Source organism: Pleurodeles waltl, chromosome 5 (genome assembly GCF_031143425.1).
Source record: "Pleurodeles waltl isolate 20211129_DDA chromosome 5, aPleWal1.hap1.20221129, whole genome shotgun sequence".
Taxonomy (NCBI): Eukaryota; Metazoa; Chordata; class Amphibia; order Caudata; family Salamandridae; genus Pleurodeles; species Pleurodeles waltl.
In genome coordinates, this window is record NC_090444.1 from 1,252,789,830 (window position 1) to 1,252,814,766 (window position 24,937).

The window sequence follows — 24,937 nt, forward strand, 5'->3', positions numbered from 1 at the left end:
GATATTAATCTTGAACCCTGAGATCCCGGGGGATGTAGGCCATAGGATCGGTCAGAGACAAAAGGATATTGTTGGGAAAAATTTTCATTTTAAGGTCTGGCAGAACAAACCGGATTCCTTCAATCCAGATGTTTTTCCAGATATGTTATGGCAGCAGTTCCAATGTGAGGGCAAAAAGGAGAGAGGAGAGGGGTCAGTCCTGCCGTGTATTTCGCTTTATATTCACCTATTTGGGAAAATACTGTTAACTCGGATTCTACTCCATGGGGCTTGATATCCTGCAAGAAGCCATGGCATGCAGGTTGTTCTCATCCACACAGCCCCTCAGCATGTCAGCCAGGGAATCCCAGTCAGCCCTGTTGAATGCTTCTTTCAGCATCTAAAATGACCATGACCACTTGTTTGGTGCCCATGGTTCCAGTGTCAAGAAGAGGAAGAGCCTTTTTTTTTATTGTTTGGTGTGTGGAAATGACGTCCGATTGGCCAAGGTGTTTCACATTTTCTAGCAGGGGTTGAAACCTCAAGGTAGCATCTTGGTGAGAGTTTTGGCATCAATGTTAAGTAGAGAGATTAGTCACAATTGCCCACAATCAGTGGGGTTGTTATTAGGTTTAAGAATCAGGGCAATAATGGATTTATTAATGGTGGGCATTCGCAAGAATCTCTCCATACACTTTGTCGAGGATCTGCAGAAGTGTGGATGCAAAACCTTTATAGATGGCTGCTGTAAAGCCATCCGGGCTTGGTGGCCTAGAGGGTCACAATTTGGATATGGCTGCTAGAATTGTTTCCTCATAGAGCAGCGTGTCAAGTGTCGCCATTTCCCAAAGGCATAGTTTAGGTAATTGGGCCTCTGCAATATATCTCAACAGCTCCTGGGGGTCAATGTATTGGTTGGAATATAGTTGGGTGTAATAAGTGTGGAAGCATGCCATCTTTCCCCTGTCATCAGTGCACATTGTGAGTGATGAGCGTCTGATATGTTGGTTTAGCCCAGTGAGCCCGTAGGAGTTTTGCCATCATTTGGCCATGCCTATTGCAGTGGTTGTAATATTTATTGTCAAGTTGTGCAAATAGGTATGCGTCGATTTCTAGGGTTCTCAGTTCTCAAATTATATTTTTTGACTGTGAGACGTAATGCTATTTTGGGTGGGTGGTTTTTCTAATTAATTTTAGTTGATTTTATTTCTTTTTTTAAAGTTGTTTAGTTAAGCTTTAACTTTTTTTATAAAATGATTTTTTGTTGTGGGTTTATTGAGACACTGAATTGTTAGAGTTTAAATCAAATATTTTCAAATTGATAATTGATTTATTAATCAAAAACATTTTATTTTTAATGCTGTTCTCCACATATGTTTATCGAAATGTGTGTTATTATAATTTTATGTACGTTCATGAGCATTGTTTTGTATTTGCATTTGATTGGGCATTATTGATAAAGTGTCAATTTATTATAGTTACTGGTTTAATATATATTTTTAAAATATATTTATTTTCGGTACGTTGGATAATTTGGAGGTAATGAGGGAGTAGCATTTTTGTTTAAACAGTGCAATTATAACTAAATAAAACTACAATATTTTTAAAATAACAGATTTAATTACTTTTCTTTCATGTTTGTGTATTGTGTTGTGGTGGTCATTGGATATTGTTACTTTAAGTTGTGATATATTTGTTATATTTTAAGATTTATTTTTTCTCTTTCTATACCTAAAATGCTTAAATTATGCACATTTATGAAATAAATGTCTTTTAATTTGCTTGTGTTTGGTGAATATGAACCCCTTACCTCCCAATATAATAGCTTTTCTCAAAGTTCTGTAAATAATATATGCCAGTGCCCAAAGCTCTTCTCTGAAACACGCAGCTGCTGTAGTTAAATGGGTGAGCTCGGAATACTGAGGCAGCATAATACTGAAGCCATCTTGAGCCTCTTTAATCCATTTACAGGCACTCCCTGGCCCTTCAGCTCACTCTTGCAGCTTTCTGCTTTCTCCCTTTGTGACACTTCTTGGTTTTTCTCTTCCTCCATCTTTTCCATGTGTCTTTTGCTCGCAGTAAATGCTTTAGGCAGAAAAATAAATGCCGGACCTCAAATATAAGTGCTGGTGCCCTGCACCGGCTCAAATTAATCACTGGTCTAGAGATAGCATACTAAATATGCCACCCCTTCTGGTTCACTGGAACCAAGCTATGCCTGGCTGATGAGCCCAAACGTAGGGTGAAACTGGTCGAGGGTTGCTTGTGTTTTGGTTCAGGGTGGACCTGGCTTCACAGTTTAGGCTGGACTGTTCAGATTGGAGCTGGGTCAAGACTGATTTTCAAATAGCTGGGTCCAAACTGAGGTGGCATGATGTGCAAAATAACGATGGACTGTGGTGCGTCTGAGTGATTACCAGTGGTTGATATTAATTCAAGTATTCCATCATTGTTTTGTATACTTATTGTGTCGCCCTAAGTAGGACAGATATGCCCAGACATGTGTCACTGGAACCAAGCTGTAATCGGCTGGTGAGCCTATAACCAGGGCAAAAACGTTCCTGGGTTGCTTGTGTTCCGGTTCAGGGAGGACTTGGCTTGGCAGTTCGGGCTGGACTGTTTGTATTGGAGCAGGGTGAAAACTAATTTGCATATAGCTGGGTCCAAACTGAGGTGGCATGGTGTGCCAAATACTGATCGATTGGGGAGAATAATTCAAGCATTCCATCCATCACTGTTTTATATGCTTAACTTTTTAAAAGATGCATTTTCAAAATTGTAACTTAAAATTCGACTTTACTATTAAAGAGAATTTTAAATTACTATTTAAATTCTTAGATACCAAATATGAATTTCCTACCTGTTCCTAATCAAAAGTTAGCACTTATTAAATGTAATGAGGCAACCTAATGTTATCCTAAGGGAGAGGTTGGCCTCGCAGTAGTGAAAAACAAATTTGTGACTTTTTCACTACCAGGGCATGTAAAACTTAAAAGTACATGTCCAACCTTTTAATTGCAGTGCACCCTGCCCGTTTTTTGTATGATTTCAGTCAGAACAACATATTTCATTATTTTTGATTTGTTTATTTTTTTCACAAACTCTGGATTGGAGTTGGGTTACTATATAGTGCTGTAACCTCTATTTTTAAATATGTCCTCAGCATATTTAATTTCAAATTATACATATTATTTAAAATAACTTATTTTAAATGAATTACTGCTCTTTTTTAAATTATGTTTTATTTTTATATAAATATTAATGTTTTTAAATTAATTTGTATTTGCTTTCATGTTATACAGAACATAGAAACAATAAACTAAGAGCCAACAAGAGGCATGCAGGACAACATTCCCCTCAAGGATCACAAACAGTGCAATATGTAAATAGAAAGCAGTATACCATTTGCTGATGGAAGTTCCCACTGGAGTTGATTGGCTCCCATGATGGCGCCATGTGATGAGACTCAGGCAGATTCCTCCTCCCTGTCCATTCCCAGGCAACTGTCTCAGGCAAAATCCCCTCTCTGACTTGGTGAGCGCTCCTGGAGCACCAGGGGCCCACACCTTAGCAAATTTCCTGGGGACATCTGTTGGCCTTATACACCATCTCCTGTGCACTCATACACCACTCCATTTTAGTCTCGCAGAGGACGAGGGTAAGGCCACGCCACACTCCCCTAAAGCTGGATGACACCACACCTCACAATGGCTAGTGCCATGTTGCACAGGAGTGTGTATTTGTCCAAGGTCTGTTTGCCCCATATTCCCAGCACTACCAAAAGTGGGGTAAGGGGCAATTTGTTCTGAATCATCAAGAACAATGTGCGAGCGACCACACTCTGTAGTCGGGGACAATGCCAGAGACTGTGTAACAATGTCCCAACTTGGTTGCAGGCCTGAAGGTAGAGCTTGCTGTCTGTCCACCCCACACAATAAAGTTTCGATTGTGTTTACTAGGCCCTGTCAAAGAGCTTTAATTGCACCAAACGGAAGCCCAGCTAGGATGGTGTCTGGTGTCCCTCATGCATCGCGCTCTAGTGTCCCAAGGTCCCGCTTCCATCTATCTATCTATCCTTCAGAGTGGTCAGTGGAGGGAGAGTCTGCAATAACAGGATTCTGTAAATCTGAAATATTTGACCTCCACATCCTGTAGCAAAATCCACCTATCCCTGTAGAAAATGGTGAACCTGGAGATATTTTAAGTATTGACTCCCTGTAAACTCGTATTGCCTCTGTAGGTCACAGAAGGATATCAATCAGCCCAGAATCTGCCCATATTTCACAAAGCTTGGTGATACCTATAAGGTCCCATTTACAATTCTCTTCATTAGTTGAAGATTTTTTAGATATTCAGTGTCCTATAGAGGAGGCCTCCAGGGTAACCCTGTAGCTCCAGCCCAGCTGTCTGGCCGCCAACTTCCACACCCATATCACCATGGCAGTCGGGCTTCAGCGAGCCGTCAGGCAGTTCCTTCTATAAAGCAAATGTACATATCCCCCACTGATCCATTGCCTTCTTGTCTGCCAAGAGTGAGGGTTCTCACTGCATTGCAAAGGTCCAGTCATTAATAACCAGCAGCTGGGTCACCCAACAATAAAGACGGAGTTTGGCAACACCATCCCTACGTCCTCTGGTTTCCTTACAGCCCCTTCTGTCCTATAGCAGCAATCTTGCTTTCTCGTCAACCAGCTAGAAAAAGCAGTCAGGAATCTCGTATGGGTAAATCAGGTTTATCATTTTAGAAAGGGCCGTCTTGCCCACTAAGGACAGGGGCAGTCGTCACCAGTGGCCCACACCCCTCTGATATTCTTCTGGTATCCTATCTAGGTTAGTGCTATAGAACAGCCCTTTGGTTGGCTGTCACATATATATAAGTATTCTAGTCTGTTCCCACACCAGGGGGTTTGCACAGTCAGGTGCGGGTCTCCAGTCAGTCAAAGGATATAAATTCAATTTGCAGCAATTGATATGCATCCCAGAGTATTCTATGAAAATCCCCAGGATTTTGAGGACCCTTGGAATAGAGTGGTCCAAATTAACCAGGTACAAGAGAATGTTATCCGCATATAAAGATAAAAGGCTTCCCTGTCTGGGTCCGATCTCAGACCTCGGAGCAGGGAGTCCAGTCTTACCTAGGCAGCCAGATGCACCACTGCAAAGAGCATGGGGGACATAGAGTATCTCTGACTCGTCCTCTTTCCCAGCTTGAGTGCCGTACAGAGGGTCTCATTGATTCTGACTCTGGCCATTGGCTGGTTTTACAGCAGCTTCACCCATTTCAGGGACGAGGGACCAAAGCCCATGTTCTCCAACAGTGCCCAAAAATATGACCACTCAGGGGAATCAAATGTCATTTTGGCATCCAGGGCCATCAATGCTGCCGGTTCCTGGAGAAGGTTTTTACGGGCCAAGCAGCCAAAGAGCTGGCAGAGGTTGTGCCTGGTTACCCTGTAGCACATACTGACCGTTTGGTCTGGTGCTCTGAGGTTCCCCACTTTCTGACGCAGGTGGTTGGCCAGGACATTTGATTTCACATTAAGGAGCAAGATCGGCCTGTATGAGGCATGGTCTCTAGGCGGTTTCCCTTTCTTGTGTATAAGTATTATGGTAGTCTGCCGGGGGGTCCCTCAGAAGGATCCCTCCCATCCTGGTGCTATAAAAGAGCTTTTCTGAGGGTCCCAGTAGGCAGCTCCTTGGCATTTAAAGAAATTGTGTTGGGGGGGGGGGAGTGACCCGTATGGTCCCAAGGTTCTCCAACAATTTAGCTGTATCAGAGCCTCTGAAATTTGTGTCTCTGTCAGTTCTCCATCCGGTAGGATCCTGACGTCTTCCCCCAATGTGCAAGTTTAAAGGTCCATCATAGCACTAATAAGAAAATGAGTGAGCCGCAAGTCAGGATGACCAGAAAGAATGGGGCTCTCTGGTTACAGGAAGCAGCTTGAACAAGCAAGTGAGCTTCCATTCCTGGTCTCATTATGGGACCAGTGCTCGCACACTCCTAAGTGTGTCTCAGTGACCATTGTTGACTATTTGTTGACGTGAGCTTAGCAGCAATTCCACCAATGTTGACCGGTGTGCATAAACTCATCAACCAGCGTAGGGGCAGCCTTCCCCTATGGCAGAACCAGTCACCTGCATCATAGTAGGCACAAATATCTTGTTCCCGAGATCATGCTGTCAACTGCCCTTGGCTGGTTAGCGTTGATAAATCAACATGCGTGTGTTAATGTGGATGTTTGGCCATTATTCTTTAGAATAACCCCTGATGTGTGACACTTGGCACAGCTGTACTCAGTACCATGTTGGTGACGCCAGGGACATGCTTCCGTTAGGTAGGGCACTATATCCTCCCTCTTCCTGAAGCTGATCCTTTCTGTATGATTGTGTTATCTTTATATGTCGAAGTTTACTTATGTACTTAAATATTACACTTTTGTTATATTGCACTTTTGTTACCTAAAGGTTCCCATTGCTGTTTGAAAGGATGTGTTGAATATGTGTTAAATGAAGAAAGAATGATGTTTTACGAATTTCTCAATAGCCTCTAAACCAATGTTTCGAAAACTGAGCATTGAAATAAATTCACAAAAATGCCAAGGTTAGCAGAAGTTACATGACATGCCCTTTGACATCCACTTTCACTCACATAGACATACTTACACATTCACACAAAATCACATTTGCATACACTCTCACATAAACACAGTCTCACCCGCAAGCACACACACAACATGCACTTAAATGCATTTTTACTTACCTCAGCTGCCATGGAAGGGCACATTCCAGCTAGTTGCGCTCCATTTTTCTTACATTAATAGTGAATAATATATTATTATATAGTGAATAATATATTATTACTCACTATTAGTTTACTAATAATTAACAGAAAGCAAAAAGAGTGGAGGTCCAACTGACGTCCATAAGGACAAGCTATCACTGTGTTCCTGGCACTGAATATGCCACCTCTGAGGCCAGGGGTCGCAAGGGCAGTGCTAGGGGTCGCAAAAAGCAAGCACAGGGTCGCAGCTGCAAACCCTGGCGACCCTTAAATGACATCCATGACACAGCCAATTTTTGGTGGATTGCAAAGTTGGAACAATAGAGAAATATGCCCTTAAATTTTGTGTTTAAGTTGTCACATTTGCCAGTGATTCAAATACAGAGGTCAGATGTCAGTTTGCTTTATTCTTTTAACAGGAGGATTGGTGTTCACTTTTCTTTCTCCGACCGACCGCAAAGTGATGGGAGTTTTTAAAGTGAATTATGTGACAATGTTGTTTTTTGCAATACACAACAAAAAGTAAATAACTGTAAGTGAACTTTATGCGGCCAGCAGTTAGGAAAGCAAAAATGAAGCACCTTTGTGTAATTCTGAAATGTACTGTAAACAGAGATTTTAATAGTATTAAAACAACTAAAGACTCTTAGTGATGCACAAATAATAAACATTCACAGAAACCATATTTCCACACATTATCATTTGCTTTCTGTATACTTTTATCAGTAAAACTGTATGCCTGTGCAAATTTAGCAGCCATTTCAATGAAGATGTGCGGTCTGTAAATGGCAGTGCGCCACCACATGATGCTTAAGTTCGATTAAAAAATCGTCCTTCCTCATGTTCATTAAAGGTAGGTAGGTCACAAATATTTATTGTTCTACAAAGTGGGTTGTGGTTCTAAAAGGTTTGGGAACTACTGCTATAAACACTTCTGGTCAGTGGTATTTTGTATCAGATTCATTCTTCCTTTAAATTATGACATCATTTATTGAGTTGGCTATTTAGTCTACACTGTACATGGGAATCAGTCATCCACCAGTCATTGATCGAACTGTAATATTTTTATTGCTGAAAGTTTTTGTCACCCAGGAATTCACTTCTTTCAAGACATCTCCATAATGCTAGGGTCTGGTGCATGAAATTAGATTGTTTATTTTAATACCAATGTGAATACCACTGCTTAATAAACAAAATGACAGATAGATGGAAAATGCAATCAGGTTTGTGACAGACTTAATATTGGCAAACTGTATTGAAGTGTAAAAACAGAATTAATTGCCATCTACACACCCCTCCAGGAATCATGCTGTGGATTGAAATGTTTGTCCAGGAGCGGCTTGCGGCATGTTGAATGGGCGAAGAGGTGTCTGGGAGTGAGGGGGTGGAGGGAGTTGGGGGCTGGGGGGTAGACAAATTAACCGTGCCACTTCTCTGCCTCCATTGCAGCTGCAGGCACAGGCTCCCAGACTGCCCTGCAGCCAGTCCGAACACTGCTGTCATGCTGCTGGCAGCATGACATCAGTGTTCGGATCGGCCGGAGCGCCAAGCCAGGGTGCTCTGAGGCAGAGTGGGAGTCTCTGCCTGCTGTCTCCAACTCGGCAATAAAGTGCTGGGTTGGAGAGAGCACAGTGTGCATGTGCATTTGGCCGACCCGAGACGGCCAGCCAAGCATACATGTGCACTGAGCGGAGTGCTGTGCGCTCCCCCTCCATGTTCGTCATAACCTGTGGCACCTTCTCTTTTACAATAACACTATAATAAACATAGTTTATTATTGCTTTATTGTAAAAGTTTTGCAGCTGCTGCTGCTGGCGGGGAGGGGGCTACGCTCCTCAGCCATAGCAGGGGAGCTGCGCCTGTGTGTGCCCACTTCGTGCTCTGTGCTAGCAAAGGTACTTCCAGGTTAGGTTCTGCCTGTGTGGTGTTGAACATTTATTACTATTTTTTTTAGACGTTTCACAGCCGCTTTATGTAATTTGTTCTTGATGAGTTCTGGTTTTTCCATTTGCATTCTTTCCTTGCCGACTTTCGCTGACAAGTCTATTAAATGGATGCTGTACTTATTGCTTCCTTTGGATGGGATCATTAACTCAGAATGATTTAAATAACTATCCGTAAGGGAAAAAAGTATACTTTGGGGATGAAATTTATAGTATATTAGGGGAAATATTTTCTAAATTATTCAAGCAGAGGCACTTCTTTGATCTGCATTCTGTATGTTTATGCTCCACAACCCTGTTTCATATTCTTCTTAGGTCTGGCTTGACAGTGCTTGACAAAATGCGATCGTCCTTTGAGCTTTCAAAAGTACCACAGAGAATGGCTTGGTAGGGTGACCAAGCATCCCGGATTTGCTGGGTCAGGCCCGGTTTTTCACCAACTGTCCCGGCCGATTTAGGGAAATTTAGCTCATGTCCCGGTTTTTAAAGAGGATTGACTGAAAATGGTGGGAGGTGCATTTTTATATTTTCCAAATTCAGAGACAGTGAGTAGCAGTAATAAGAAAGCAATTTAGGCTCGATGCTGAGTTTGAAAATTGTATTTTATTTATGTTCTTAGTGCATGTACTGTAATTTTATGCTGACGAGCGCTGTCATCGTGCGCGCCTGGTTGAAGTAAAGTTGTAGTCCTTTTCCTACTTTTATGAAATGGCCAGGTTTTTCACTTTAAAATTCTGGTCACCCTACCTTTGGCCACGTCCATATGTTAGTATTTAGGTGTACATATTTTGATTGGGCAGATGTGTGCTTCCACAAAGAAAAGTGCTTTTCCCTACAAGCAGTTGCGATTGTTTTGTTTTCCAGCAGCCTGAGGAGCCACAAGCAGTATGGCTGCCTGAGCTTGAGGTTTTAGAAGCACACACATGCCATTGTAATGCTTTTAAAGTTTTAAAATATCAGGTAATTAACGATGTTTAGTTTTCTCTGTCAGAATATAGTTTTGTGTTTGAAAGCAATGCCCAGGAGCTACTCTGATCTACATGGATTTTTCTGTCAGGCTTAGCAGTGCATCTGTCACCTCATCTTGTGTGGTCAACAGAAAATGGCTTTCAGAGGACAACTGAGAGAGAGGCTTGGGTTCCACCCACCTATTGGTTCCCTGCATACAAGTTTTGATTGGGCTGAATTTGTGTGCTTCCACTAAAAAGACTGCTTGTATTGCACTTTTTTGGCTTGTGGTAAAGGTTATACTTGATACAGCAGGATTGAGTTGTTTATAGTGGCAAGCCAACGATCATGGCTCTAGGCTTTATCTGTTTATTATGAAATGTTATAATAAAGGCACTAGGCCTGTCAAATGTATTGTGAAAATAATATGTTAAAGTAAATACATATTTAAGTGTGGATTGTTGTTACTCTGTATTAAAGCCTACAGATAGGAATTTTGTTACACAGAATCCCTAATTACTGTAGTAGGAAAATATTTTGGTGTTGGCTATCCTGTGTGACACACCGTGGATATAGGTTTGCTTTGTGAGACTCCTTGTTAGCTCCTCTTAGGAGAGAGAGTAATTTGCTTAGCAACCTGTACTTTTGTAGACCTTTCTAATTTTATGTTTGTTTGTCTGATGTTTGCTTCATGGAAAACCTTAAAACTGTAGGCCTGAGGTGGTCATGATGACAAGATGCATGCTTGACTGGGACACATTATGTATGACCGATACCACAGGTCTGGTCTACATATTATGCAACTTTATGGCAAAGGCAGTTGGTTGAGCTTATTAATTTAGAAAAGCACTTGCTAAAGCCAGTAAACCTTTACCATATGGTTATTATCACATTGTGATACAGGTAGGTATTTTTTTAAACTTGTAATCTCACAGGTTAAAGTAGGGGACAGGGGTTTTGCTGTTGAATACCCTTGGGGTTTCCACTGTTACTATTCTTGTTAGGCCCATTTGGGAGGGGTTCTGTGTTGTTTTGAAAGCTGTATTATTCTACATATCTGTGCTTCTGTAACTTTATGCATGATGGTTGCCAGTTTATGAGCACTTGAATAGGCGGTGTTGGGTAAGGTAGAAAACTAATGGTAAAAAGTATAGGCCTTTTTAGTTCATTTGAAAAAGTGTGTTTTATTGTGCGTGTGTCAAAAGGCGAATACAGGAATGAGTCATTGGATCAATGCATAAGTGCAAAGATGAGTGGCAGAGTTCATGTATGTAGGTGTTCAGTGCCTAAACCCATCAGTGACACAAAAAGTACTTTGATAAGAATGAGATATTGGCTTTACCAATGCTTGTTTCATACATGAGCTCTTTTTAGATCGAGTCTGGAGGCATGGTGCATGAGCTGCTGACCCGTCAGCGATCTTTTGTATCTGAAAAAAATAAACTCAACAAAAAGGGGCTTTTGGTCCACCCATCACTTACCATTTATTAGCACCATTTACCACTCTTGTTTGATGCCTTCTAATTCGGCAGCCCATGTGATGTGATGTCACTTCCTTGTCTCCATGTGGAGATTAATTTAACTTGATTAGTCTTCCTCTGTCGCTCTCTCTTCGATTATGGTACTATTTACATTTTAACATTTTTCCTTTTTGTTTGTGCAATTTACATCTCAAATATTTTGAAGATTCTATATATACTTGACACTTAAGAATAACCCAGATCACTAGTTTGGCTTTTGCTCAATTTCAAAACCATTTAAAGACATGGACAAAACGGGCAATTCCCTTGCACAACCTTGCAAGGGATCTGCCCCCTGCTTACCCTTCACAAGCACGAACAGCGGACCATTGCACCAGAAGAGTTAGCCAAGGTGGATGGGTGTTGCTTGTTCAACCACTTGACAATGCCTCTTCTGTTTCTCTCCTGTGTGCAGTGGCAACTCCCCAGGAACCCAATACCTTCCAATAGTCTTGGTGGACCCATCTTGTCTGATTTTAGGAATTGTCCCACCTTGTTCTTATCTTCCTTATTTATACAGTTCTTAGCAACAGTCCTTTGAATCACTTGCTGTGAATCTCCCATTTGATCTCTATTTCATCCTCCTCTTTTATTATCTTTGATTGGTAGTCCGGGCTCCCATTTCGGAGATAAATGTAAAGTCCCAGACATACACTCTAGTGCTATGAGACTACAGACAAGTTGTGGGTACCTCACATCCTGACATTAGGTGTGAGACTGTCCCACACCATCTGCCCTGCCTCATTAAATTTATTTTTAGTTGAAAGTCCAGGGTCGGTTGGGATGAGCCAGATAATTTTGTTCAATTTTCTTAAACTCGCATATGCTTAATTACCTTAATGTTTCCCAAACTGTTTGCCAGGGGTTTTAAAATGTTCAGAAACATAATCAAATTTTTGCTGTTTCTTTCTCTTCAAGAAAGATTGGGTAGATTTGGGTAGGGGTGATGGCCTTGACACAGTGCTGAAGGGCATTAATTTACTACTGAACAAGAACGTAATGTGACACCTGAATGTAGCATACCAGGCGGCAATCACAAAAAGACCACAGTGAATAAATAGTGCTATGTTAAAAAGAGTAAATAAATACACTGACAACATAGTGAGGCATGGCCTCTCTTGGCATGTCTGTAAAATTGATGTTTGTTCTTGAATTCTTGTCCTGAATTTTGATCCTTTGTCCTGAATTTTTGTCCTGAATGTTGACCCTTTGCCCTGAATTTTTTACAGTCCTGTCCAGAATTTGCCTCAATGCCAGGTGGTCACCCTTTGTGTAGTACACCAATAACCAAGAAGTGATGGTCTAAATTCTGTGTTTAATCCCTTCTTTCAAATTAATTCACTTATGTCCCATGGCCTGAAGTTCTCTAAAATGGACACTTTCTTACAGCCTGTGTGTTTGCCAGCTTTCGTTTGTTCACAGTTCACAATTGGGTGGTCTTGTGAAATACCCGAAGCGCAGATAATAGAGGAAGTTCCGATTTTCTCCTCCCATCCACTGCCATTCCAGTTTATCCCCCATCTGCCGTGTACCTCTTTCTTCTAGCCCCCACGCACTGTCTCTGTTTCTCCTAACCTCCAGCCGCCCTGTCACAGTTTCTTCTCCTCCCATACCCATCTTGTCCGTTTATTCTCTCCTCTTCCAAGAGACAAAAGAAAAAGGCACCATGATGCACCTAGCGCTGGTTGCTTTGTATCACTTTTTTAACCATACTGTTCTCCATCAATTTATCCGCCTTCCCATTCACCACTTCCACTGGACTGACAAAGCTAATATCTTGCCCATAGGCAAGACCTATTGGCCTTGCCAATGCTTGTTAGTTGTGGCAATATCAAAGACCCTTTGATTTTACTAAAATATAGGTATGTATTATACTTTCAGCCAGCCCTCTTCATCCACTGCTTGTAATTGTGTCACTCACGTTCTTCTTCCATCACCTGGAGCATGCAGAATGGGGGAGTGCTGCAGCCCACTTCAGCCATCGGCTTACTTCATGGTGAATAACGGTATTGCGATCTTGCAGAAAAGAGTGCATCCACACACAATACCTTCAGTTCCAGGAACTGCTAAGGCAAAGTGTGCTTTGCGAGGCCACACAATATTTTTGCTTTCAGCCAATATTTATTTTTTATATTGGTGAAGGCCCCGCAGCCCCTCAAAAATAAAGTTTTACCAAAACCATAACAAACTTAACCGAGCAGTGACAAAGTCAAAAGGCTGGTAAGCAATGCAATACTTTCTGGCTGTGGCAATTCTTGCTTGCATTGTTTTAGTGTCCAATAAATTCTTGCTGAAGTGTTTTTCAAGGTGCTAACATAGCTTTATTGGGACACGATATTACATTTGGCATAATCCAATTACAGAACAATATCCCCTGTAGCCTTTATATTAAGAAACATTTTCAGGGATCAGCCTATATATCTTAAGAGTCCTACTGGGTAGACATAAAATTCTAGTGTAGGGCTAACTAAAGAAAGAGACGAACTAGTGACCTTACAGTGTACACATGCAACATATAAAATGTTTAACGAGCCACGTTGTAAATAAAACATACGGAAGGCAGTATTAACTCTTATCTGTTGAGTTAGTTTGTTCAGGGCCATTCAAATTGATTTTTGTAACAAGCATATTTCTCGACCAATCCGATTGCTATTTGTGAAGAAAATATGTCACTCTCACTTTTTGCTCTCAAAGAATTTGACAGCTTCGTTGCCATGTTTATCTGCAAAGTGAGTAATATTTCAGGCATGTGAGCAAGAAAAGGTTTACAATACTGTGCTCCCTGCTGAAGTGTCATAGTGTGCTGCGATAATGTAGACGTTTTAGTATTGACCTGAACATATATTGATTCCAAAATATCGACTTGTGGCATATACCATAAAGATAAGTAAATGTGGAGTTAAAATAGTAACTGTACTTCCTAATATAAGCATAGTTTGACAATATGTTATTAGTTGATATTGTCGAGTCCATATATGTGTAGGTTCATATTACTGGCCTCAATATTTACCTTTTCAGAAAATTGTAGGCTTTTAAAAAGTGCCCTGTTTTCTCTTTGTCCACAGCATGGTCGAACCCCTCTACATCTTGCTGCCAACAAAGGTCACCTTGGTGTAGTCCAGATTCTGCTGAAGGCAGGATGCGAGCTCGACATTCAGGATGATGTAAGTAAATTGATATTATATGTAACCACTGCTTCTTATTCTGCATGAGTCTGATCTTGCAGCTCTTGGCCAGGACTAATCTGGCAGGATCTGTAGGCTGGCATCAGCTACATTATAGATATAAGGTAGGGCAAGCGAGCGCAGGCACTGACAAACTGAAACACATACATAAATGTAAGACATTTATTGCAATGACTGTTAGAGACAAGCTGGAAAGACCTAGAATAACTAAGTCCTCGAGTAACTGAAGTTTCTGATCTGCTGGTGAAATTTCTTAAACCTGATTCATAGGATGCTCTAATTGGCAGATCATCCATGATAGTAATTTTGTTTCTAGGCATGGCATGGGGTGCTTTTGGGCAGAGAGGAGTGACTTTGAAGACATTTGTGAACACCTAAAAAAGTGTTAAGTATGCTGGTATTTGCAGACCTTGTCTTGTTTGCAGTTGTTTGTATCCCATTGGAATCGACGAGCGCATGAAGACCCAATACACGCCTGTGCTGGGTGGCTCATGGTGAGAACGCAAGGACGCGATCCCCGACAGCCGTGACAGGATGCCCGGTGGCACGCCATCGGCAGCGGCATGAGCTGGTGGCAGGAAAGTAGTTGGTGAAGGACCTGGTGAAGCGCCGGTAAGCGCCGGCAAGCACTGCGATAAAGAACGAGGGGGGGCAAGGGGAAGCACTGCCACCACTCTCCTTGCCGCTTCATCCCCTCCTGCTGTGAACTCTTCGCTGAGCACTCGGCTCTGGGTCCAGCTGAGTTACCTTGCCCCTGCCCCCCCGCTCTGCTGCAACTGCATACAGTTGCCGGATAAGGGCACCGGTGGCCAGGGAAGTGAGGGATAGAGCCCAGGGAGTGCCCCCGGACATCACAGTCATACGTTATAAGAGGGGCTCACAGAGGCGTGCAAGGCATATCCAGTTCCCAGGCCTCCAAGCACCTTTAGATCGCACAGCGCAAAGAATTAAGAACATAGAACAAACAGAGGGAAATTCAGAGTCTATGTGGTAAACTGGCAAACTAGTGGCAAGCCAGGGAACGCCAATCACTCAGAGCAGTTGGTTGTAGGCTGCCTTTGCAGCACAGAAGCAGCCAGCAAATATCTGAGTGACTTGTACACACACACAAGAATGTAATTGACCATCAGCCAAAATACTCAGATATAGCCTGTCAACTCAGGGGTGGCAGCAAGGATGACACTAACACGTGGAAGGAAAAGAGCAGTAAAGATGCAAAGGCAAGGCTCCCAGGGGAAGGTTGGCACGAGACAAAAAGTGAATCAACAGAAAGGAAAATACCCCCAAATCAGACGCAAACAACGAAATCGCCCTATAAATCTCCAAGCCAGGACTTCTTGCTCACTAAGAAGGAGTTGAGCTCCACCAGTGCTTTAGAAGGTATAGCTCTTGCCAATGACCCTGCCAATGACCCTGAGATAACAGGCGCGGTTGAAGTGAAGACTGCGTAGGATGTTGAAAGGACTTGACTTGTGTTGACCTGGGAACAACAAACACACTTATCCCTCAGCCCAATAAAACCGGCATAACGATCAACACAGAAATTCATAGATGTTACCAAAATTATACTTTTTTCAGTTTAAATCTCAGTGACTGGAACAACTGGGGGGAGAGTCCGTGCTGCACCTCATTTTCCAAACAACCCCCCAAGAAGAGAACGACACTGACTGTATTATAACAGAGGAATTTCCGCTAATAGATCTTTCAGATACTTGCTCAGACACACCTCACGTCAATCAGATCTCAAATAAAACAAAATTGAGATCCATCTGCAGTACAAGCTCACCAAGAAAAGATCGCTGATTTTGCAAAATAATAACCACAACAACATCTGACACGCCTGTAACTTCAGCTGCTACGGCAACGGAGCGACTAGAGCAACAAGAGGCACCTAATGACCCATTGGACCACACAGCGGGGGCCAATTCAAATGTAAAACCATAAACATCTGGAGACTCGTGGAAGGCCTTGCTAGCAACAATGGACGCAATGTCAGCAGCCATCCAATTTCAAGCAGATAAGCAAGACACCCAGGTAGACTTACTTAACATCTTGGCCATCCACATTGTGAGCATTGACAACAAGCTACAATCTTTGAAAGATCTGATAAAGAGGGCTCAAACCCACTCATACACCCAGCAGGTGACATGTCAGTGCGCCACTATTGGCGAAAACTCACAAAGAACCCTGGAGATCCTAAACGACATCTTGAAAGAGGTAAAAGTCTAGACCGTTAGAACTCAAGAGCACTTTAGTCGTAGTGACAAGAAGACCCCCAAAAACCCAGCGAATAAGGAAAGCACACAAAACGTGGAGGAACCCCATCAGGAAAGCAATAATTTCATGGAAAATTACTTATCTGGACAGGGAAGTTCTCAGAGCAACATAGAGGGCAGATCATGCCTTAGCACAGAAGAAACATTCTCGTCCACGGGCGGATCGAAGGAATCAGTTCCTAACAATTCAGTAGTGGAGGAATCCACCCTCACGAAATGTAAAAGAAAGACAAAGGAAAGCACGGAAAAAATCTAAGGGGGTCCAGCAACACAGTATATGGAAATCATTTGCTAAATTGAATGGCTTGCAGTGTAAGGAACCAGGAAGAACAGACAACAGTAGAAAGACAGCAAGCAGGGTTAAATCTAGCCAGATGAGGGAAGAACAGCCAGCCAGCGAGGACAATTCCACGTGTGAACCAAGTGCTTTAGGTAATCAATTCACATCACAGCAACAGTCTCCTAAAACCCCTCTTTCCAGTAACAAGGGGGGTGGCAGCCTCTTGCATGGTGAGATGGCCTTAAGAGAATGACAGGGAAAAAGAACAATCATCAGGCAGTGCCCAGAACAGGGAACTCAGCAGGTTAATAACAGGCTGGAACCCGCCAAACTCAGGGAACATAACCCTCAATGTGTAAGCTCCATACACAACACAATCGCAACAAATCACCCTGTAGGTAAAATCAAACAGATTTTAGATCACGGTTACTATCTTTGGTCAGACGACTGCACAAACAGCGAGGCACAAAAAAAGTATTCCAGGCCATCAGATATCGCAGGATAAGGTGGCTACAGAGGATAATAAATTATTTGTAATCCCTTGCTATGATTTGAAGGGGGCTTTTGAAATACTAAACAGAGGCACCATACTGAAGTTAATAAATGTGATTCAGCCCTTGGCTCACATCTCAACAATAGAGCTGATGACTAGACTGTTGAGTTCATTCCACGTGTGAACCAAGTGCTTTAGGTAATCAATTCACATCACAGCAACAGTCTCCTAAAACCCCTCTTTCCAGTAACAAGGGGGGTGGCAGCCTCTTGCATGGTGAGATGGCCTTAAGAGAATGACAGGGAAAAAGAACAATCATCAGGCAGTGCCCAGAACAGGGAACTCAGCAGGCTAATAACAGGCTGGAACCCGCCAAACTCAGGGAACATAACCCTCAATGTGTAAGCTCCATACACAACACAATCGCAACAAATCACCCTGTAGGTAAAATCAAACAGATTTTAGATCACGGTTACTATCTTTGGTCAGACGACTGCACAAACAGCGAGGCACAAAAAAAGTATTCCAGGCCATCAGATATCGCAGGATAAGGTGGCTACAGAGGATAATAAATTATTTGTAATCCCTTGCTATGATTTGAAGGGGGCTTTTGAAATACTAAACAGAGGCACCATACTGAAGTTAATAAATGTGATTCAGCCCTTGGCTCACATATCAACAATAGAGCTGATGACTAGACTGTTGAGTTCATTCCACATCCAAATAATAAAGACGAAGAGGCAACGCTGACATCCTGGGCCACGTCTGCCATAATTGACCAAATATTAGTATATCAAGACACGTCTAGCGCATAGGGCATCGTCCTGCAAACATTAGAACTGCCCAGATACCCTAATCTTCTGATACCGCAACAAAAGAAGGGCAGCTCAATTTTAAAAGGGGTCGTGGGAGTAGAAACCTCCCCAAGTAGTCGGGAACACTTAACAATAGTAAAGCATCAAAGCTTGCTTCATCACAGCATGCACCAACAGATCTTCATCGGCACGCCCTCGACAGTCAAACAGGTTGGAAGGCAAATTTTAAACGACAACAATCATAATTGGTCCTGCCGAAAACCCAGAAAACATCCATATATACTCCTTGACCACACATGGTCTAAAAAATCTGGTTACCGACAAGGCGGACCTGAGTTTCCTACAGCAGTTTGAAATCATCATGTTGCAGGAAATATGGTGCATGGAGCCAATACAAATTTCTGGATATTCTGGGACAAAACAACCTCAAAGACACGGACACCCCAAAGGGGGCCTCACAACATACTGCTCCACGAAAATCAACTGGGTGATCAAACAGATCGACCTGGGAATTGAATGGCTGCTACCAATAAAGTTGGAACATCGGGCTCCATCAGGCAACAACAGAACCTTACTACTGAGCAATGTATATTTTCACCCTAATAAAACGCAAAACAGTGAAAATATGGAAACATTGATCAGCATTGTAAAAATGCTGCAGAAGCAAAACAAGGACGCAATCCTCATTCTGTCTGGCGATTTCAACCTTGATTTGAGAAAGGGCAGCACAAAACCCCTTAACAGAACATACACGAACATAAAGCTTGAAATCCTGGGTTTGTGCTGCCTGACGCCTCTCCCCGAGGATGCTTCATCCGCACAAGTAACCATCTGCAGTGGCACAAAAAAATCCAATATCGACTTTACATTAATGAATGAAACCGCACTGCCGTTGGTCTTAGCATCTAGGATCCAACAACGCATAGAGAGCGACCACTTCCCACAACTCATTAAGATCCAGAATGAATAGAATAAGTTCTCCTCCGCTAATATCATAATTTCAGCCCCAGTGACTTATGATACAAAAAATTGAAATGGAAAGGGCCAGGCCTCGGAATAGTAATGGAAGAAGTGTACCGCAGTGCTGGCACAATTAATGAGATTAAAGAAACACTAAGAATGCAGGAACAAGAAGTTCATCCTCCAGGAGAATGAGTGACCGCTTGAATGCACTTGTGTGATTCCTTAATGAATACATTTTCCATCAAAAAACATTTCCCAATTTCGGTCATAGAGACAAAAAATCAAAGTCAAGAATGGCAGAGCAGAAAAGCCATGATTTAACAAAACACTGCATAATCAGAAAAATCAAGTCTCTAAAGAATTAAAAAAAAGTCCTAAAGGACACACACTGGGGAAGGAAATCTGATAACACAAGGCTTTCTGAACTAAGAGCCAAATAGAAATAAAATTGCTGGATGGCAAAACGGAGGTATCATGAGGATTTGTGGACCAATCTGCTCATGCCAACAAACAGAAAAATAACAAAAAGTTCTGGGAACTGATAAACGGACTAAATCAGGGAAAAGAATCGACATACGAACGCCGGTATTGACGCGGCCACATGGGAAGCCCACGTACAAACAATGTTCTCACTCCCAGAACACCATGTGAAGGAGAGGCCACTCAGGCAGCTAATGACTTAAGTAAGATTAACTTTGGTTTCAGAGTGACAACGCAAACTGATTTACCTCTAAACGAAAATGAACAAAAGCACACACTAATGAACATCGACATAAAAAAGCTGACAAGCCTTATCAAGAAATTCAAACTGGAAGGGGCAGCTGGCCAGAACGGAATTCCGAATGCCTTGTTCAGAGGAGACCCTTCATTCTGGGCGCATTATATGGTGCTGCTTTTTAATGACTTCCATGGCACTACGGGTCTACCAGACGCATGGAAAGGTAGTATCATTCATCCAATATACAAAGCAGGCAACCCTGCAAGCCCTTCAAACTACAGGCTAATAGCATTGATAGACATGGAATCAAAACTCTACGCAGCCTGTCTACTGCAACAACTAGCAGGATGGATTCATGACAGACATCTAATTCTACAATGCCAGACAGGCTTTAGAGCTGGTATGGGAGCCTCCACTAACCTGACAACCCTGGCCCTGCTGGGAAACAAAGCCAGGCTTAAGAACAAAAGGCTATTTGGATGCTTTATTGATCTGAAGGCAGCTTTTCATTGTGTACCAAGAGCCGGCCTCTGGGAGAAACTGAAAGGTTGGGGCTTACCTTGAAGCCTACTCAATGCAATGATGGACTTGTACACAGGTGCTTGGGCGCAAGTAAAAATCCGAGAAGGTGTCCACCTCACCAACAGAATATTAATGGCAAAAGGACTAAAGCAAGGGTGTGTACTAGCTCCTACGCTGTTCATTTTATATCTAGCAGAGGCTCTTGCACCTGTAAACAGCCATCCGCCAGTATTGGCCAAGAAAGGAATAGCATGGCTACAGTACGCAGATGACATAGTTTTACTCAGTCAAACACCAGTCGGACTACAGCATAGCATTGACTCATTTTATACATACATAACAATGATAGGGCTGGAATTGAATTTGAGTAAAACTAAGGTTGTCCGCATAGTAAATAAAAAGTATAAATCTGCTTCATGGTTCATAAATGGAACCCGGGTGCAGATTGCCTCACATACAAATATTTGGGATTCACCATGGATCGCCTCTTGACTTTCAAGCCACAGCTTGCTGTTTCTCAAGCTAAAGCCCTTTCATTGACCTATGGCTTCAAAGTACTAAAACAAAAACTGAGCTGCCCGTCATATACTCACCTGCTTTCTGTCATGGCAGCACGGCTAATGCTCACCGTCACTTATGGCACCAAAATCATGCTTGGGAAGGAGGCAGTTTTTTTCAATCAAGTCCAGACGAAGGCCTACAAAATGGTTTTTCGAATACCACGTCCAGCATCTCCAGCCAAGGTCCGCCTAGAATTGGGTCTGAAAAACTAAAAATTTCTGAGTAAATGTGCTTTCACCAAATTATCTGGAGGATGCGTGCAGCAGGGATTGGTACCCTAAATAACCTATGTTGGATGGAAATCGAGTAGCAACAGCGTAACAACGATAAAGACACACGGGGTCATCATTTAAACAACTGTATTAAAGTGCTAGGTCTGCCAGAAGCCGGGGAGCGGAATCTGGGCAAAAGGGAGTTTTATTGGAATGTAAATGCTGTCACTAAGATGAAGTCTTTAAATTCTGACAAACAATAATTGGCAAGAAGACAGCATGCCTGGATTGTATTAACATCATACAAAACTTTATGGGCACAGGAATGTCTAGCAGCATCCTTCAACCAGTCGCTGAAACACCAGTTCCAGTTTTTTCGATTTGGATTGATGGAAACGAAAGATATGGTCCCTTCATGGAGACAACAAGTTCCGACACATTTCTGTTGACTGTGGGTACAGACAGGAGTCATTAGAACACATTTTTGTGTGTGCCCGGCGTTGCTAGGTCACAGGACATTGTTTCTGAAAAATAATTTTAGAACATTGAATATACGCTCATGCAAGCCGGCCGTCATTACTTGACTCAGCGGACTCTCGATTCTGTTTTCTTGCCGAGGGACCAAATTTATGGTACAGGCCCAGAAAGAACTAGAGAATAGAGTCTAATCTGAGTGCGCATGGGTTATCATTTTATGTTAGGTAAGCTCCCAATAGGTCAGCTGGAGCCAGAAATCAAGCTCAGGTATAACGTAGTATTAATTACTTTAGGATATTCCCTGAGCCTCACTTCCCTACAATCACAGTTTTTGTACTGGAGCAAGAAAGTCCTAAATTTGAGATTGAGTAAGGTTGGAATCAGTGGAGAACATTTTAGCCACGCACAATTTATTACCATGATAAGTTTTAGTTTAAATAGGCATTATATGTTTTTATGAGTCTCTATTTAATACAGTGTGTATGCTAAGTATTTATACAAGTATGTATGTCTGAATTGCGATGGTTTTAATAAACCATGTCAATAAACTTAAACTTGGCACTTCGCAGACCTTTTGCTCCAGTTGAACTAATCCTGCAAAGTGCAGGAATTAGTGTCTTTCCAGGGTAGGAGAGCAAAAGGCACCCTGTGGGCTTTTGGGAAAGGGTGTTTTCCAAGGAGAAAAAAATGTTGTCCATGGAGATAACAAAATATGTGCATAGGCACATTGCTACAATGGAGTGTGCATTATACAGAAAGAGAATGCTAGGAGTGTGCATTATACAGAAAGAGAATGCTTAGAAGTCTAAGAATTGCATAGATTTCCAGGCTTACTCCGACGGGTTGTGTGAAAATGTAAGTAAAACGTAATCATAAGCCTAAACATGGGTAAATACATACATTTCTTTTTTAATCAGGTACAATCCCTTTTCTAAGCCTTTTAGTGCATGAGGTAAGCTCTTAGGAATTTGAAGTACATGGTATTTGTGAAATATCAAGTTTGCCCAAGAGCAGCAGGAGAAAGATGAAAAACCTCTCAAAACACAGTAATTTTTTCGTGTTTGTTCCAATAATAGCTTTGAAATACTGGTTAGGAACTCTATGTTAAGATTTTATGACAGCATTGCAGCTAAAGGCTGCTGATAAACCCAGCTATGAGGAGCATAATAAACCTTCGATAACCTCGTTACCTGTAGTTATTTCTCATTTCACAAACAAATACAGCAGCAATCACTCTTCAAAGCTGCAAAAGGCACAAAACGACTCAAGTGTTGTGCGTGGAAATAGGATGCCACAAAATGGTTTATAACTAGTGACAAAACATCATCATTAAAGCAAGACTTCCAAGAAATTGATTGATCGGTTAAAAGTGTTACAGTTATATTGCTATTATAATTACATTGCCCCAAGAATGAGGCCTAGGAGGCACTTCACAAAATTACAAAGTGGGCCATTTGCTTCCTAATTGATAAATATGGGTTCTTGACATTCTAAAGTAGGCCACCATCTCCAGAGTCATGATAGTAATCAGAATTTAAAGGAAAATACCTTTAAAAAGTGATATCGTTTTATAGCTGTCAGCGGTCCAATTATCTAACAACAGAATTAATGTTAGGTGGTCTTCTAAAAAATTCTACATATTATTACCTTGACCACCTTCATTATAACAGTCCTTATTGTATGAGGGTGACTTCCACTCTGTCAACTCCACAAACTACCCTTTCCATTTTACAAGAGGACCTATTGCAGCCCCTCCATGGGCAGTCTGTGTTTTTCTTAACTGCAGTATCGGTAGATGTAATCATTGCCAACCTATCTTCAATGATCAGATCTTGTTTGCTCATTTTAAACTTGCTTGCATTAGAACAGTGTCAGCTAGGTTGGACACTGGTCACCACTGCCCTTCCTGGGGTTTCACTGCAGCTGCTGCTGCTGCCAACCCCTCAGACAGGCAGCTGCCCTCCTGGGGTCCAGCCAGGCCTGGCCCAGGATGGCAGAACAAAGAACTTCCTCTGAGAGAGGGTGTGACACCCTCTCCCTTTGGAAAATGGTGTGAAGGCAGGGGACAGAGTCCTTGCAAAAGTAAAAACCCATTTAAGGTTTTTCACTACCTGGACATGTTAAACTTCGAAAGTACAAGTCCAACTATTTAAATACACTGCACCCTGCCACTGAGGCTAACCAGGGACTACATTACAGCATTACAGATGACATACATGTAATAAAAAGGAAAGTGTAGGCTCTGCCACAGTCTGCATGAGGAGGGCAAGCCACATTGCACATGTTTAGAAGGGGCAGAGCCTGCTTGAGTAGGCCACAGCCGCTGGGTCCCCAACTCCTTGCATTGTAAGCCTCATCTTCCAGAGTCAGGGTGATGTGCCCATCACCTGTCCCTTTCCTAAACCCTTGGGAACACACATAAAGCTGCAGAGAGACAAGGGGAGGAATGAGGATCATATTGTCCCAGCCCCAGTCCAGCAACATAGCCCTTCACCAGCCTCCAGTTCACTGCTAAGCGACTAGATATAATCAAGGGTTGTGAACTGCAGAAAATAAACATGCAGTAATTCTCAGAACATTGAGTGCTGCCCCCTAGTCTTTCACTAAAGGACATGCGGGTGGTCAACCTGATACTTTAAGGTGATGCAGGGACTGAAGTTGGGATCCCCTTTAACCAATAAATCATGTCCTCCATTTATAGTTTAGGTTATGATTAAAAACTAAGAAAGTAATACTCATCTCTCAGTAAGCTGCTGTTCATAAAAGTACTATACCTATAAAACCTGTCTTCCTCTCGCTACCATAATAAATAATAAACAAAGGGTAATATTGACCTTTTGTTTTTACTTTGCATAGAGATGGCATAATCTGCTATTAAAATCAGTCATGCCAGTAGATAGCATCCAGGACTTTTTCATTAGGTTCACATTCATTTTGAGATACTCCAGACATATTTTTAGATGTCCAGTTAGCAATATCTCTGCATGTTCTACTTAGTAAGTACTGTTTGTCCTCTCATGTTTGCATGTGAAATGTCAGAAACATTCTTGAAATTATTGAAATGTCTCTGTAACAGCTCAATCTTTAGGGTCCAGTAAAAACGAATAAGGTTTCACATAGCATATATCTCTTTTCTTAAGTAGGAGTACAATGTATGTTCTGATCTGAAAAATTCAGTCAGTATGGGCTTTTGGCCATAATCGTAGCTTTTCATCAGTCCTCCTCAGGCATATTTTACTCATCCCCTCACTCCAATAATCTATT

General features: G+C 42.1%; 1 protein-coding gene across 5 annotated transcripts in view; it reads left to right on the forward strand.

The window, feature by feature from the left end:
* ANKRD6 (ankyrin repeat domain 6) overlaps nucleotides 1-24,937 on the forward strand; it is a 751,904-nt gene that overhangs the window by 485,139 nt on the left and 241,828 nt on the right. For 4 of the 5 annotated variants that reach the window (XM_069235495.1, XM_069235494.1, XM_069235496.1 and 1 more), the window contains one exon: nucleotides 14,237-14,335. In XM_069235495.1, the coding sequence (XP_069091596.1) occupies nucleotides 14,237-14,335 (99 nt within the window). Of the gene's footprint in view, nucleotides 1-14,236; nucleotides 14,336-24,937 lie in introns of those variants that run through there. The other variant, XM_069235493.1, reaches the window with a different exon arrangement.